The sequence below is a fragment of the Malania oleifera genome, chromosome 2, assembly GCF_029873635.1.
Source record: "Malania oleifera isolate guangnan ecotype guangnan chromosome 2, ASM2987363v1, whole genome shotgun sequence".
In the NCBI taxonomy this organism is placed as follows: domain Eukaryota; kingdom Viridiplantae; phylum Streptophyta; class Magnoliopsida; order Santalales; family Ximeniaceae; genus Malania; species Malania oleifera.
The window spans coordinates 70109222-70126412 of NC_080418.1; the positions used below are offsets into that span (position 1 = coordinate 70109222).

Below are 17191 nucleotides of genomic sequence, written 5' to 3' on the forward strand. Positions count from 1 at the left end.
GCATGAAAATGCTAATGTAAGAGTTTATGTGAGACAATCATATTGAGATGACAGCATTTATTTAAAACAGTTTTTGGAATTGGGAAATTTATGTCCCTTCTACAGATATGTACACATGTACAAGCAAAACCAACATATGTAGCTTTGGCATCATAATATCGTAGCTGATAATAAAAGAAGATGAGATTAGAGACAAAAAATCAAAAATGTGAGATCAACAAACACAAGATCAAGAAGTGGGAGATCAAAAGATGAGATCAGAGCATGAGGACAAGCAACAATCAAAACAAGCAAGACACTGATTGTGAAACGCCGTTTTGTGGACAGAACATTGGAAGCTTCTACCTATAATGAGGCAATAGCAAAGAAAATATCAACCTTGAATTGTAATGTTCAAAAAGGCACTACAATTACATGAAATCACTAGAATATTAAATGACCTTAAATCACTGATAAAGTCTAAGCTTAAATTAGATTTTTTAGAAGTTAACTTTGTTTGATAAAGATTTAAGAGTAAAGGTGACACTAGATTCCAAGTTCTTTATTTTGTTCCAAGTCAAGTCGGAGAAAAGAAAATTTTCTATAATTTTCAGTCTTAGATGCAGGTGCCTTTTTTGTTCATAATGTGAATTATAGCTGCAGAATCTTTACCTGTGCTTCATAAATTTTTTGTGCGCCTTTTTTAGGTATGACTGGACCAAGAAATTGACATCAATTGGTCAACTCTCTCTGATAATTCTGTTCTTTTGAAAATTAAGCTTTTGGCTATCCTCAGCTCAAATTCAAAAGCTTCAAAGCAATATCTCTTAACCCTTGGAAATGGCTGGGAATCTCACCGTCTCACTCTCATTTTCATTGGGGTTCTTCCATTGAAGATGAGTAGAACTTTGAAAGATGTTTTTCTTTGCTGCTCTTATTAACTCAGTATGTCAAGCTAATAAGCTTAAAAATCAAGAACACTCTGAAGACCGCATTGCAATGAAACCCCCGAATGAACTTGCATGATGATATTCATTTTTTATTATAAAAAAAAATATATTGAGAGAGGAAAATGAGATTACATCCTAAAAGAGAGCAAGCAATCCTCAAGAGAAAATAAAATAAAATAAAAATAAAAATAAAAAAGGAAACTAACAAACATTTCAAACAAGAAACCCCCTCTTTAAACCCTTGGCTTTCATAATTCATGGAAGACTTCAAATTTGCTAATTCATGCTGTCTTTTCTTCAATTTCCTTTTACCCCATACAAGCGAACTCCATTGCCTCCAGGACCAAAAAACCACAAACCCACCCCATCCATCATTGTTGAGCTCCTAAGTCCTTATGATCAACCTCATCTAAAGGAGTGGGCGAAACCCCATCGTCACACTACTGTTCCTTACCCATTCATCCTCCTCAATTACAAAAGTACCTCCTAAACCTTCCATCAGAGAAGGTGGCACACGCAATAAATTCCAAGTAGATCAGATGATTCAGAATCATAGTCACCTTTTTCAAATCTCACACTAAAGAGTCTTTGTCGTATGCAAATTCACTAATATCAACACTATGATGATCTGATGTATCACCCCATTCTTCCTTCTCCTTACACTTACTACTCCTCACAGCTGTACCTCCCTTCTGATTACTCTGGGGATTCACAACACATGTAGTACTTCTAGCATTGCTTCTTGCATCTTTTCTGTTGTCCCAGCAGAATTATCTCGCTTGTCAACCCGGCGTACGTAAACCCTCTCAAAACTCCTTCCCTTTCCAGTATATTCATCCCTGTCATCGACAGTGATCCTTCGGATATCATCTGCACCCTGCTCCCAATGCCTTAGTGTAGGCCCACCCTTAGTGCAGGCCTAACCCCCCCCCCCCCCTCTTCTAACAATGACAGCAGCTTCTTGATCAAGTCTTCATCCTGGCAGCAACCCTTCTGAACCAAAACCATAGGAGCATCAACTGAGTAGCTGCTGTACATGGACGGAGTCCACCCTGCAGGATTCACCTTGTCAATCTCTCCCTGTACAGTGCTGTCGAAGTCTTGGATCCCCTTTCCTGCAATGTAGCATAAACCATATTCTGCGAAAGGAATAGAGCCTGCTCCTTCTCCACACAAGTTAGCTGTATGCCTGTACCGGGCTTATTTAATCCCTTTCTAAAAATCTGATTACCTTCTTTTGATAGTTAGAATTTTGAGTCAGACAAGACCATTTATCTTTAACCTTCTTTGAGCCAAAACCTAACACAACTAATTATTTTAGCTGCATGGCCTTCAGAAGTCCTCAAGGGATCACCACAACTCAGATCCTCAAGAGAACCCCGCTTCTATTCAAGATCCATTACGCTAGAATTTGGGCCTGGTCACTAATTAAGACATTTGGATTTTGGGCCTGCTCATTCAGCTGGCCCAAGTACTCAAATCCTATACAACACAAAACCCTGCCCAAGTTCAAATTGAATTAGGCATCCCAACCCACTCCACCCTATATTTGCTGCACTCTCAACTCCCGATAAAGCCTTAGCTGCCTCTGCCATCAGTACCGTAATCCCCATATGGAGATGCAGTCCCAGCAACAATGGACAAACAGAATGTCGCTGCAGCTGCACCTCTTGCTTCACCTGCTGCAGCATCAAATGCACTGCCTGCTGCGGCTGCATCTGCCTCGTACAACATCTATCACAGATCTCATACTCCACCTCTCTGTAAACCTTCACCTACACCACAATTACAATTAGGGAAAACCCTACCAATGCACAAAATTCTTCCAGGAAAGTTCGACATCTATTCCCTTTAGGTCTACCAATATCTCACACTACCAAGTCTAATACTTTGGAAACACCTTCCCAGCCTGCCAAAAACCGAAGCCAAACTATCCAAGCACCACTTCGCTGCCTTCAAAGAAAGCCTTACCCATCAGTTGCGATTCGGGTTGCATTTGACAACAAATGAAAAAATCTTCCTTTCCTACTTTATCTAGTTTAAGATCAAAGGTTTTCCCTTCAATCTGAACAGACTGAAAGCAATCCCCTTCTTTCATGCTCTATGGCGGCCATGATACTAAGGAGCAGTTACAAAAGATATGAGAGAGCCACACGAAAAGAAAAACCCTCTTCTTGCATGATGTTATTCATGTTTAAAACAATGGTATCGTGTTCTTCACATGGATCAGAACATGGAATCAAAGACCTCAACCAACAGACAACCTTTAATTAGATTTGTAAAGTAAATTGGATGTACCATTGTTAGTATTCAATTGGTCCAGATCCTTCATTGCATCAGTTCACCCAGTTGATCTTCATTCTTTTCCCTTTCAATTAGCACTTATTGGTGTAAATATTCCTCGCTTCCCGTAACTCTCTCTTAGCCTACATCTAGCTCCTTTAAAGAGTAAAAAGAAGGCATCCATTAATGCATGAAAGGAAAACACAAAATCCCAGTTTTCAAGGGGGACTATCCTCTCCTGACCAAGAAGTCAACGTCCTCATCGGCTCTAATACCAATGCAACGGTCTTGGCCCAACTCCTGTTAGGTATTGTCTGCTTTGGTCCACTGGCCTCACAATTTTTTCCTATAAATGGTGCTGAAGTTTAAACCTTCCTTATATGCCCAAGATCTCCCTAGTACACATCCAATGTTGTATTTGTATTGTGACGCATAGCATCTACTAGTGCAATGGAACTAAACAGGAAAAACGGTATCACCTCACAAGACCATAAATGCAGGTCAAATAACTGTTAACGGATGGATTGTGTTCACCCCAACACCAACACCAACACCAACACTCATTGGACACTCCTTGAACATGGAACCATCACTATAGAGATGTATCCATTTTAAAGTATATTTTTGTCGTGTGCTTTGAATGCAAGTTAATATATATATATATCATAACTACATACTTTTATATTACTATTTTTGAGTTTCATATTGGACATATTTTGGATTTGTTACACAGTAGCAACTGAAGACCATAATTGAACAAAATTCAAAAAGTCAACAATCAGTATCAAGTATATTATAGATACTCAATATACTTGCACAATATCTTTTACAATAAATTACAAGTTTAAATATAAATAAAATATCAATTCTTCTCAGTATCTAACTTCAAAGAAATAGGATACATGTTTAATATGCTCATCGTAAAGCTAATAAATTCCCACTCCTTAAACCAAAACCAAAAAAAAAAAAGAATTATGTGCAAACTCTGAATTGCTTTTAAAAAATAATCATCATCATTTTAGAATATTCTAATCCGCAATCAACTACAACTTTCAAATGACCAATAACATGTCATACTACACCAAAATGCCAAATTGCTGCTTTGTTGGCTGCACCGTGAGCATGGAAGCAAATGGCAGTGGTGAAATGGCCCTTGCCAAAAATTGGAATTTGAGTTATAATAATGAAACAACAATAATATCATCATGAAATATTCTAGTGCAAAATACTGGTTAAAGAAACACAAGGAGAATGTCAAAGTCATATAGAATTCTAACATATTAACATCACAATATTTTGACAGCCCCGTCATTTTTTCTAATCGTCAAAAGGGAATTTCATTAAAAGGCATCAAGGGGATGCCATCCATGGACAAACAACAAAACACTTGCCTGCTCTGCAGGGTGTCAAAAAAATAAAAATTATAAGTGAGTCTACCAAAGACAAACCAGTACAGTGGCCCAGTAGTCTTTAAAAACATGTAGGGGCATTGTCGTTTCTTTGAAATTTTCCATTCCTTCTACAGCAACCAAAAGATGGCAAGAGGAATGAGGGACAAGGCATTCCTCGTCTCTTTACTACTGCAGATTCCTTTCCAAGTCCATAGCTCTCCTTCCACTGTTCTAGCAATAGACGACTGATGTCTGATTGAAGAAACAGCCAGGTCCATAGGGTTTTGGACCAGGAACAGAACGTTCTAGTGCAAATTACAGCCTCTTATGAATTTTTTGCAAAACAAAAAATCAACAAATCCAACAATGCCCATGGTTTTCCAAGAAAATATACCAAAAAAAATGAAAATTTGAAATCATACACCATCTATTAGGACCTCACGCTGAAGTGTTGTTTTCAAAGTTATCTTTCCTCCCCTCCTCCTAACCTAGAATCAAACACATGCACACACACTACACAGATGAGAGCTCTACGTAGTTGGCTATTATGAAGTTTCCAAGTAGTTCCAAAATTAGTTGTTGCTCGCTTTCAAGGATATAGTAAAAAATAAAAATGGCTGTAGATTAAATGTTACATAGATTAAATGTTCGTTACTAAAATTTGTTTGAAGTATGGATTAGATGTTGCATATAATAGGGGTTATTCATCTTGATTGAGGATTAAAATTTTTACGTTTAAATGTTGTTTATATATTCAATCGAATTTTCTTGCAACTTATTTATTTAGCATGAATATTTCCCTATTTTTGTTTTTGGTTTTTGGTTCAAGAAACAGTAGTATAAAACAATAAACATAATGATAAGATTTAAATAGATGGTGTCATGTTCAATTGCATGGTAAATGTTATTTATACTAAGTATTTATAATATATTTTATATTAAATGTTATATATAGGTGCTAAGGCTTGATATACATTGTTGGCCCACAACCTGATAGCTTAAAGGTAAAGTGGTAAGCTGACATGGTATCAAAGCCATGGTTGCTATGAGGTCAGGGGTTCTCTAGTCTTGTTGCCTGCATTTATTGTTTGTTAAGTTACATATTCCCTGTAAAGGGTGCTGTTTATCGTGTGTTTATCTCTCCACGTGCAATTGAGCTGCACGTGCGGGAGAGTGTTAAGGATTGATATATATTGCTGGCCCACAACCTAAGAGCTTAAGCTTTTAGGTAAAGTGGAAATCTAACAATAGCGATAAGTGTCAAAAAGTAACAAAAAGAATCCAACACCTTAAGAACTTGACTACGTTTATAATATAAGGGCATTGAGAATTTCCCTAGAAGGAAGAATGAAAGAAGAGGCATAAGAATTTATAAATTTTGGATATTAATTGAATGATAAGACCATAAGATTTGTCATAAATAATGTGCTTAAGATAAGACCATAAGATTTGTCATAAATAATATACTTATATAATACATATTTGTCTTTGCATCCATACATATGCATTCTATGTTTTATGTGTCTCCGTGTACAAGATACACATGTATCAAGCATGTGCTTAATAGTCCTATGCCCAAAGTGGACATGGCAAAATAGTTAGAAATTCATTTATCCAACCTGTATTTGACTCACCGAAACAAATCATATCAGACCCACACAAAAAACAATTCGGATATGAATTGTAATGTTTATGTCCATTTTGTATACGCCTAATCAGCATAAAACAATTATTCGCCTTAGACTCTTAGCGGGTTAGAAATACAATCATTGATTGAGTAGTCCATCTCGGTTCTCTGAATATTTTGCTTCCCAACTCCTACATGCATCACATATATGAATATACTTCTTCCTTCTTCTCTGAGGTCTCCATTCTTGCAACTCCACACAGCTTCTTGCTGCAACCCTAGCTTCTTGAGAAATTGTTTCAAGTATTTGACATGAAGTTCCACAATTTCAAGGAAATAACAAAACAAGATGAGAAAATATTGAGTGATTAAACTTCACTTTGTACCTCTGCATTTGTTTAGTCATTTGATGGGATATAAGAAAAAGATCAATAAGTCCCAATGACACATCATGGTTCGAAATCGCGGTCGCGGGTAACGTCGCGAAACGGTCGCGGGTGTCGCGGGTCGCGGGAGACGCGGGTGTTACGTAACGGGAAGCGGGCGTAACGGTCGTGAATTTTTTTCACGCATGCACAACCATGCGAAAATTAAAAAATAAGCATGAAATCCATTAATACATGATTTTTAATGAATTTTGAAGGCTTTCATTCAACCTACAAATGCTTTTTAATAGGCATTATGATTTTTATATTAATTTTAGTGCGCTGTTTACAAAAAAAAGCATATTTTTTTATAGTTTACATTACTTTAATGAGTAAAAAGATGTAGAAATGTAAGAATCAATTAATTTAAGTCATAAAGTTACTAAAAATGAATCAATACTCAATAGACTTAATACTCAATATACACATTACACATACATGAATTTAAAAAGTGATTAATATCAAATATCAATAAATAATTGAAAATACATGAATACAATATTACAAATTTATAATATAACACATGTCACCACCAAAAAGAATGACGTGGAGGGTCTTCATAATTTGCATCTGTATCTTGAGATTGGGATGGGAAATTATCTCCCCATCCTTGTGGAAATACATAGTTGAATGAACCCAAGTTTGCATCATTTTGTTGTTGCTCTTGAAAATGTACTGGTGATGAAAATTCTCCTGAATAATGTCTATAAGTTGGGGCAGGGGCTGGCTCTGGGTAGTGTGTAGAAGAAGACTCACTAGATCCTGAGATTCCTAATCCACTGGGATAAAAATGTGAGTCACGAGATGCATAATGTGGATATGCTGGATGAGATCCAAATGATTGTGATGATGAACCATCTAAACCAAAGTCGCCAAAACTACGAACCACACCATATGAATCTTCAGTAGAATCGCTAGGGTCACCACGAGCACTCCTCCTTCTCCTGGGTTGTGAAGATTGGTTCCCTGGAGGAATACCCAAGTCATAATTTTCAGGTATGTCATGTAATCCATAAGGATCAGAAGGATATATATCCCTTCCAAATGATGTCCCTGTATCATATCCATAATTATATTCTACACCGCCGCCTCCACCACCACCACTGCCACCCCCCCCCAACCCCAGCTCCAGCACCACTATTACCATCATCATCACTTGGTGGGCTCAAACCAAGATTGTCATCACTTTGTGTACGTTCAGGGCTTGAACCTGAATCATCATGCGCGTTTATTGGTGGTTGATCACCTCCTTCTGTAGTACCACCAACCTCTTCATTTAACCAATTTGAATTGTCCTGACCATCGAGTAGTGGTGTCTCTCTCTCCTCTAACCATTGACTTAAAGGATCATCTTCTTCGAAAATGTAGTCCAAATTGATAGGATTGAAACCCTCTTCAATTTCTCGTTGGCTTCTTCTCATTGTACGTCTTAACTTTAACCTCATGTTGTAATGTACGAAAACAAGTTTTTGTAGTCTCATATACTTTAATCTATTTCTTGTTTTCGTATGGATGAGGCTAAAGGTGCTCCAATTACGCTCACAGTTCGAAGCTGATGTGGTCTGGCTAAGAACTCTAATTGCTATTCTTTGGAGCTCAGGAGCACACAAGCCATAATGAATCCACCATTCAGCTGCATGAATAATTAAAAAGAGTTTTATGTTAGTATAGCGTATTTCAAAAGTCAAATTTGAACACAAAGAGAGAAAATAGAGTAATTTTCCATTATTTAGCTATATAGCCATATTTACCAGGATTTGTTTGTTTCACTGCCCTTTGAGCCAACGGGGTTCCAAAAGTCTCCTGCCTATCTCGATATAGCAACAACTAAAAAATGATGATTGTGAAATATAATTAATTAATTAGATGTATTAATAATTATTCTTGAAAGTATTACAGAATACTAGAACAATTCATTATTCAATTTAATGGAACAAATACTTACTTGATTAATAGCCCGAATTTGAGTATCTATATCGGGTACCAACTTGGTTATCACTTTTTTAACTCCATCCATGACTTCTCTAGCAACTTCAGGAGAGGGTGGGGCACCATAAAGAAATTGTGGATTCAAAAAATACCCTACAATTAAATTTAGAAACATATTAATCAATAGTTTTCTAATGCAACTATGCATAATTTAAAAGTTAAAATAATAAGAAATTGTATTTGATTTACACTTACCAGCAGCGTGCAAATCTTGGTGCAACTGAAAACTCCACCGGTTGTCAATAATTTTCCAATAGTCTTTGTAAAACCGGCAATCTTTTTGAATGGCCAACTTCGCCCTATCAATTGCCTCGTATATGAAGCCCATGGTTGGTTTTTCATCACCATCAACCAATTTAAGAACTTTCACCAAGGGTTCTTGCACTTTAATTATATCAGAGGCCTTTTGCCAAAACTCTTTGCCTAAGATAATTTTCTTTGAATCATATGCTGGGCCTGATTTTGCCATTCCAAACCTTGAGTTTTTCCAAGCATCAGATGTAAACATTTCCCTTAGTGCTTGTTTATGCCTGACAATAGTCTCCAAAGCAATGAAATTTGTGGCAAATCGAGTGATGGCAGGGCGAAGTAACTCTCTATTATTTGTGAATTTCTTCATGAAATTCACTGTCCATGTGTGGTTGTAAATAAATGAGGTTATTGTTCTTGCATCTTCTAAGACCTTCTTCACGTTACTTTTCTTACCAATATCTTCAAGAATAAGGTCTATGCAATGAGCTGCACATGCTGTCCAATAGAGATTGGGCCTCTTCTGCATTAATAATTTTCCTCCTGCCTTCATTGCAGCTTCATTATCAGTCACTACTTGGACAACATTCTCCTCTCCAATTTCTTCAACCACCTCATCCATTAATCTGAAATGAAATTATATATTCAATAATTACTACTATTTAATTAAAAACATGCAAGTCCATAATACTATTTGTATATACAATTAAAATTAGAAAATTACCTGAAATAATATTCAGCTGTTCTGCTTGGCACATCAGAGGCATCAACTGATTTATGAAACACGGTGCCTCTATCACAATAAACTAAAAAGTTTATAATGTGTTTTCTAGTTGGTCCTGACCAACCATCACACATAAGTGTTACACCTCTTTCCTTCCAAATTCCAGCAAAAGAAGCTATATAATTTTTCATTTCTTGATACTCTTGCTCCAAATAAATTTCAGATATCTCATAGGGTGATGGACCCTTCACCCCCTTTCCAACCTCTGCAGCAATATCAAGCATAGGCTGCATAAATGGAGAGTCAGCTACATTCGCTGGAATCCGATTATAAATTAGGAATTTTCCAACCGCTTTTCCTAATTTACTTCTTAAACCTTTCAGTAACTTTGTGTTGAGTTTTGGTTGTTTCGCACTCTTGCTTCTTTCTAAAATAGGATCCATTGCCTTTAGTCTAGCTTCAGGGGCATCAGGATTGATCCATTGTCGTCCACTACCTCCAACTTCTCGACCACTATAAGATCGAGCTCCTGCTCTATTGAAACCACTGGTAGCACCACTGCCAGAGCCACCTCCCTCTTCATAAATATTACCCCTTCCAGTTGTTCTTGCTCGAAATCTTTGTCTATCTTCCCATTGTTGTTGTGATCGCATGCTTTCTTGTCGAGCAAATCTCATACTTTCTTCTTCCAAGTCTTCTTCATCGCTCAAATTCTCAAAATCTCCTCTAATTTGGGCTTCTGCTTCTTCTTGCCTTTTTTGTTTATCTCTTTTCTTCTCAGCATACTGTTGTAGATGTTTCATCATTTGTTCTCTTACTTGTGTGGTCACATTTGAGCATCCAGCTACTTGACCCTTTTTATGTGCCAAGTGTTGTTTCAAGCGTGTAATGCCCCCTTTGATTATCTTCCCACATAATTTACACATAATAACATGTCTATTACCGTCTACCGCAGTACCAAAATGCCATCCAATATCTTCACTAGGTAAGTTTTCATTTCCTCTATCACGTGACATATTGATAGACTTAATTTGATGATCTCTACACAAAATATAAAGAAAATACAAAGTTACAACTTACAACCTTCCTACAATGACAGGAATAATATAATTAGTAATTTAGTAAATATTAAATAATAAGTACTAAATAGTCCTAATTTTAAATACTTATTACGTAAAAATAAGTATAATATTTGATTAAAAATAATAAGTAATGTTTATTATTTTTATATTTAAATAAACAAAATTATAAAATATTAGATATTTTATTACAAAAAAAATATATTCCTTTATCTTTAAAAAGATATTTTCATTATTTTTTATAGCTTGATTTTATTTTCATTTATAACTATAAGAAATTAACAGGTGAAAAAGATTTTTACTCTATTTTCATATACATCATAGCATCACAAATAGAGATCCATACATTACAAATTGACTATTTAATTTTTTAAACATTTTCTCAGTATATGGATTAAAATTAAAATTTTCTACAAATTCTAGTAGTAATTAGTAAAAATCAAATTTATTAATGTATTAACTATTAGATTAATTTTTTTTTATTAAGTTATTAATTTTTACTTTATTTGATAACTAAAAACAAAAAATAGATGTAAACATTTATTTTACCTAATTTTAAATTTAATGTCAAAATAATGTTTTAAAACTTAAAAAATATTAATAAACAGGGTCAACCTACTCAAGAAATGGCAAGTAGATACACATGTAACATAAAATGGGTGACAGATGTTATTTAATTTTTTTTTCTTTTATAATATGAATATTATTTAATATTTTTTCAATAGATGGGAGTGAATATGATATCTTCTTTATCAAAATGACCACTTTATCCAGCTGACATAAATAGTATGTTAGCCAATTGGTGCCATGAATTAATTTTATTTCTATAAGTTTGGCAAATCCTAAGACTAAATATTATAATAATTGTGCAGAGTATTCCTTGGAATTCTTTAAGAATGGTGAAAAATAGAGCTCAATTAAGCCTAGATAATATAAAATGCCATCACATGGATGTCTTGTGTACATACATTATTTTAATGCTTTGTTTAGATGGTGAATGCAGTAGTGGATTATTGATATTCAAATATTATTATAAAAAAGGCTTCAATTATTATTGGTAAATATTAATTATTTACTAACCTTAAAAAATATTAATTATATAATATTAATAATTGCTTGCTATGTCATGGAATTAATTTTCATAATTATCTTTTAAAAAATATAATACAATTAAAATATTTATAAATTAAGAAAATTTTATTTTACATAATTATTAATGATTTCTAATTTTTTACTCTATTAAATTACTTTTTTTTTAATTCAATTTAACAAACCTATTTTACAACAAAATATAATTTTAAAAAATAAACAGAATGAAAGGAATGAAAAGGGCTGTGGCCTGTGGTGCAACAAAATATAATTTAAAAAACAAAAAAAACATAATGAAAAGTGCTGTGGGTGTTAGAGTGTCTCATACGCTGAGGCCTGTAGTCGAGTCAGACCGAGAGAGAGGAGGGATTCGAGGGAACTCAGAGGAGCCTCGAACAGTCGAAGGAGCGAAGCAAAAGCAGCGAGCCAGAGATGACTCCAAGCTCCGAGTCTCCGAAGCTGAAATCGAGAGGCTGGCTGGTGCGACTGCGACGACTGGCGGAGGAAGGTGCCGACTGCGATGACTGGCGGAGCTGCTGCAGACCTTTTTCCGTCGCCGGTGACTCGCCAAGTTGCTGGAACTGGAAGCCTGGAACTGCAAGTCTGCAATTCTGAGTAGATCTGCTCGGTAGCCTCGAAGCCTTCTTATTGCCGAAGGCCAACAAATTTTCAAGGTCAGTTTGTAACTTTCCTTTTTAGCCTTTGAATGGCAGATGGGTGTGGGGACTGGGGAGAGGGGGAAAGCAGCATTGCTGCCTGCTGCCCGTCAGCGAATATGCTACCTGTCGGCCATGTAACGGTCCGTAACGGACGTTACGACATGTAACGTTGGAGTATCGGCCGTTACGTGCCGTTACGCCTCCGTAACGGCCGTTACGGCCGTGAATTTTTTCCGAACCGCGATATCGGCCCGTATCGGTTTCGGGCCCTCTGATTTCCGTTACGTATCGGCCGTTACGCTACGTAACGGCCGTTATTTAAAACCATGTGACACATATAACATATGTACAGCATATATGGTGATTATGTGTACGCAAGCACTCAAATTCATAATATTCATTCAGACAACGAAGGTTGCAATGGTCATTAATGAATCTATGGAGAGAAACCTCAAATTTATATACAAGCTGGAGAAAACAGTACCTTTGCCACTGAACATTCTAGATCTGAAGATTCTTGAGCAAAGCACTCCTGAACTGACATTGTGGGTGCATTCCTATTGGGATAAAGGCACCAAACATTGCCTTTCCCTGAAATCCATGTAGAACACAATTAGAAGCCCTTCAACATGTTCAAATTCAATGCTGAAAGATTAAATAGTAAATGGAAAAGATGCCACATTAAAGTACATCAAAAACAATAATAGCAATTTTTTTAGAGAATAAAACAAATCTATTAAAGAGACGACATAATACAGGATTGAAGTGCAACAAGAGCAAATATGAAGTCTTCCTATAAGGGGTCACCACAGATATGGAGCAAGCCATCTTGCACACTTTGGAATTTAAAGAAGTCCCCCTCCCAGTAAAATACCTTGGTCTTCCAATGTACAGTAAAAGAATTTCTAGGGATGAACATGAGAGCATGGTAGAAAAAATCTCCTCAAGAATCTCTACTTGGACTCACAAATACCTTTCCTATTCAGGCAGGCTTCAACTCATTAAATCCATTCTTCAAAGCATACAAGGCTACTAGGCCTCTGCGCTCTTTTTACCAGAATCTGTCGTATCAGAGCAAGAAAAGAAATTCAGAAACTTCCTTTGGAGAGGAAATGATACAAACCCCTACGGAGTTGAAGTAAAGTAGGATAACTTTTGTAAACCTTTTGAAAAGGTGGACTTGGGCTTAAGCTTCTAGCACAATGGAGAACTGCCTCAGCCATAAAACTTCTTTGAAACAACTGCAGCTCAAAGAACTTTCTATGGGTGATTTGTATCCATTCCTATAGGCTAAAAGGTAATAGTCTTTGGAAAGTAAATGTTACGACCAACAATCATATTCCTGGAGGCAAGTTCTAAAAGTCAGACCTCTTGCACACCCTTTTATCAAGCACATCATTGGTAAGGACAAAGGTACCTTCCTTCTCTCAGAGAACTAGCCTCCTCAGTCCCTTATCTTCCCCATATGACAGCTATATTAAAACTGAGCTTGGGATCCCTCAAAACTCCAAAATAAACTCATTAATTCATGAGGGTCAGTGGAAATGGCCCTAAAAGAAGATCCACCAGTCTTAATCATTGGAAAGATGCACTAACCTTTTTTCCCAAGGGTGGAAAATGAAGATAGCGTACACTGGAATGCCAACCCAAATAGAAAAAATTCACCTCTGCATCAGTCTGGGATACTATTAGAAGCAAAGACACTACGGTACCCTGGGCAAACTCAACCTGGTTCAAGTATCATACTCCAAAATTCTCAGAAACATGCTGAACACCCTTAAGAGAATCAACAGCTGGGGGATATACTCTCCGGCCCAAACTGTAAAATCTGCTCCTCCTACCCTGAAACCAGAGAGCGCCTATTCTTTGAATGTCAAAACCCAAATCTTGCATATAACATTGTCAAAGCAGAATTCAGAGTACACAAGCCCACGCTGCCATGGGAGAAAATCTTAATTGGGTGCTTGGGAAACACCAGCTCCAATCATCTCCACAAGCTTACTAGGACAGCATCAATATATGTCATGAGCCAAACTTGTTCAGGGCATTATGCTTGCCTCGAACCACTTGTGTTATGTGCATGAGATAGGTTACCATCATGTATATACTATTATAGGTTTTATAATCTAAGTAGGTGTAAAACTAAGTGTAAAAGTGGAGCATGACTCCTCGAACAATAGCATATGCTCTTTAGGAAAGGATGAGTGTTCATCAGCCTTGTAAAACTCACTAGCATTTGTTAATTGTTTTTAGCCTACTTGCCTCCCTTGCTAAAAAACGTTGCTTCGATGTTTAACACTTGCTTGCCATTTGTTTTCATGAATTTCTTGCTGTTTCCACTTACTTTACATTCAAATGCTGTGAATGTGTTTCTATGGTAAACCACAGTAATCTTTGGCTAACTAGAAAAGCAAGAGTGTTTTAACTAGTGCCGCACAGCCCTTCACAAGGTGTGAAATATTTGGTCAATGACAATTTGTTCTAGAGCTTGGTTAATTGCTATATGAATTCAGTTACCTTTGGTATGGGATTGAGTTAAGCATTGGTAAGAGATCATGTCGGCCAATATCGAGAGAATTGAAGCACTAAAGGCACTTGCCAATGCAGCCAACAATGTGCCCATGGAGATGGTCAAACTTGTAGAATGTGTTGATGCTTTGGAGGAACCATAAAAACATCAATAAAATTCCATGGTGGAGATGTCAAAGGACCTCCACTATATGATAGAAACTATACAGGCTCAAACGGAGGAGTTGACTGCCAAAATCAACCTAATGGATCTTGCTATGGGAAACTCCAATGCTATGGAGTATAAAGGAACCAATGTGCTAAAATCCAAAACGTTTGGGGTGCACGTGATGCTAAGGTATTTTAGAACTTATTTGACATGGAACAGTGCTTTTGTGCGAATAGGACAAACTCAAAACAAGTGAAAATAACCATTGCAACAAAGTATTGGGTTGGTGTTGCTAATCTATGGTGGCGTACCAAGTATGACAAAATTGAGAACGGAAGTTGCGTAGCTGGTTGTTGGGCAGACTTGAAGAGAGAGCTCAAGGCCCAATTCTTTCATAAAAATGTTTAGTACAATGCTCAACGTAAACTGAGAGCCTTTATGCACAATGGTTCAATAAAGTTGTCTGTGAAATAGTTTTCTTCTTTGATGTTGGATATCCTAGAAATGTTAGAGAAAGAAAATTTGTTCTATTTTCTTGAGGGGTTGAAACCATAGGCAAGGGTAGAATTTCGTCAACAAAGAGTTCAAGACTTGCTTACCACACAAGCTTTGGAAGAACACTTGACTGACTATGTTGGAGAGAGTTCCACAACATCCAAAAACAGTGTGGGGATGAAACAGTGTAAAGTCCTTCAAGAAGGGCAAACTCAAAAATGGGGCAGCTAACACCAAGGCATCAACTTCAAAGAAAGCTTTGCCATCTCGATCATTCAACACACTTAATGGTAAGGATAAGATGACATGCTTTTAATGTCACGGTGCCCACATAGTTGTCGAGTGCCCTTATAAGTCATCACTCAATGCCTTACAAGCTTACACTGTAGATAGAGCACTACAAGATGATAATGAGAAGGTAAACCCGAGGATGGGTGCAATGTGATCAATCAATGCATTGGAGAGGCAAGCAAAAGAACCAAAAGTTACCCAAGCTAAAGGGTTAATGTTTGTAGAGTTGTGGATCAATGGGAAGAGCACCCATTTTACGATTAATACCAAGGTTACCCATAATTTTGTTTCACAAGCAGAAGCGAGAGACTAAACTTGCAAAGAAAAGGATTCAGGACGCATGAAAGCGGTTAACTCTGCAACTCAACCTACTTTGGGAGTAGCCAAGCAAGTGATTGTAAAGCTTGGACAATGGGCAGAACATGTGAATTTCACAACTCTGTTGTTGGATGATTTCCAATTGATTCTTGGAATGGAATTCTTGAAGGAGACTAAGGTGGCACCGATGCTGTTTTCCAATTCCTTTTGTTTGAAGGAGACCAACCTTGCATTGAGCAAGCTGCTGCAAAGAAAAAAGACAATGAGAAGTTCCTTTTTGCCACGCAATTCAAGAAAGGATTAAGGGGTGAAAAAAGGGGTGAAAAGACATATCTTGCCACACTGGGGGTAGATGAAACGTAGGACTAAACAAGGTGTGTTCTACCATCCAAGTTGTGTTGGATGAATATAAATTTGTGATGCCAAACAAACTACCTTACTTGCCCCCACAATAGGGGTGTAGAGCATGAAATTGAGTTGTCACTAGGAGTGAAGCCATCTGCTAAAGGGTCATCCAAATGGCACCTCTAGAGTTAGCAAAGTTAAGAAAACATCTTGATGAGTTATTGGAAAAGAGTTATATACGTCTTTCCAAAGCACTATTCAGAGCATCGATGTTGTTTCAGAGGAAATATAATGGGAGCATGCGGATGTGTGTGGACTACGGCGGACTCAACAACGTGACTGTGTGCAATAAGTATCCCATTTCACTGATTGTTGATTTGTTTGATCAGCTAAGTCATGCAAAGTACTTCACCAAACTTGACTTGCGGTTAGGCTACTATCAAGTGAGGATAGCAGATAGAGATGTACCGAAGATGACCTACATGACACAGTATGGGGCATATGAGTTCTTGGTGATACCATTTGAGTCAACAACTGCATCAGCTATATTTTGCACCTTAATAAACCAGGTATTTCATAAGTACCTCAACATGTTTGTCGTGCTATACCTAGATGACATTG

The 17191-nt window shown here is 36.9% G+C and overlaps 1 protein-coding gene across 11 annotated transcripts in view; it reads right to left on the minus strand.

Moving 5' to 3' along the window:
- Positions 1-17191, minus strand: part of LOC131149389 (uncharacterized) — a 76333-nt gene that overhangs the window by 40306 nt on the left and 18836 nt on the right. For all 11 annotated transcript variants that reach the window (XM_058099800.1, XM_058099801.1, XM_058099798.1 and 8 more), the window contains one exon: positions 12929-13035. In XM_058099800.1, coding sequence (XP_057955783.1) covers positions 12929-13035 — 107 coding nt within the window. The remainder of the gene's footprint in view (positions 1-12928; positions 13036-17191) is intronic.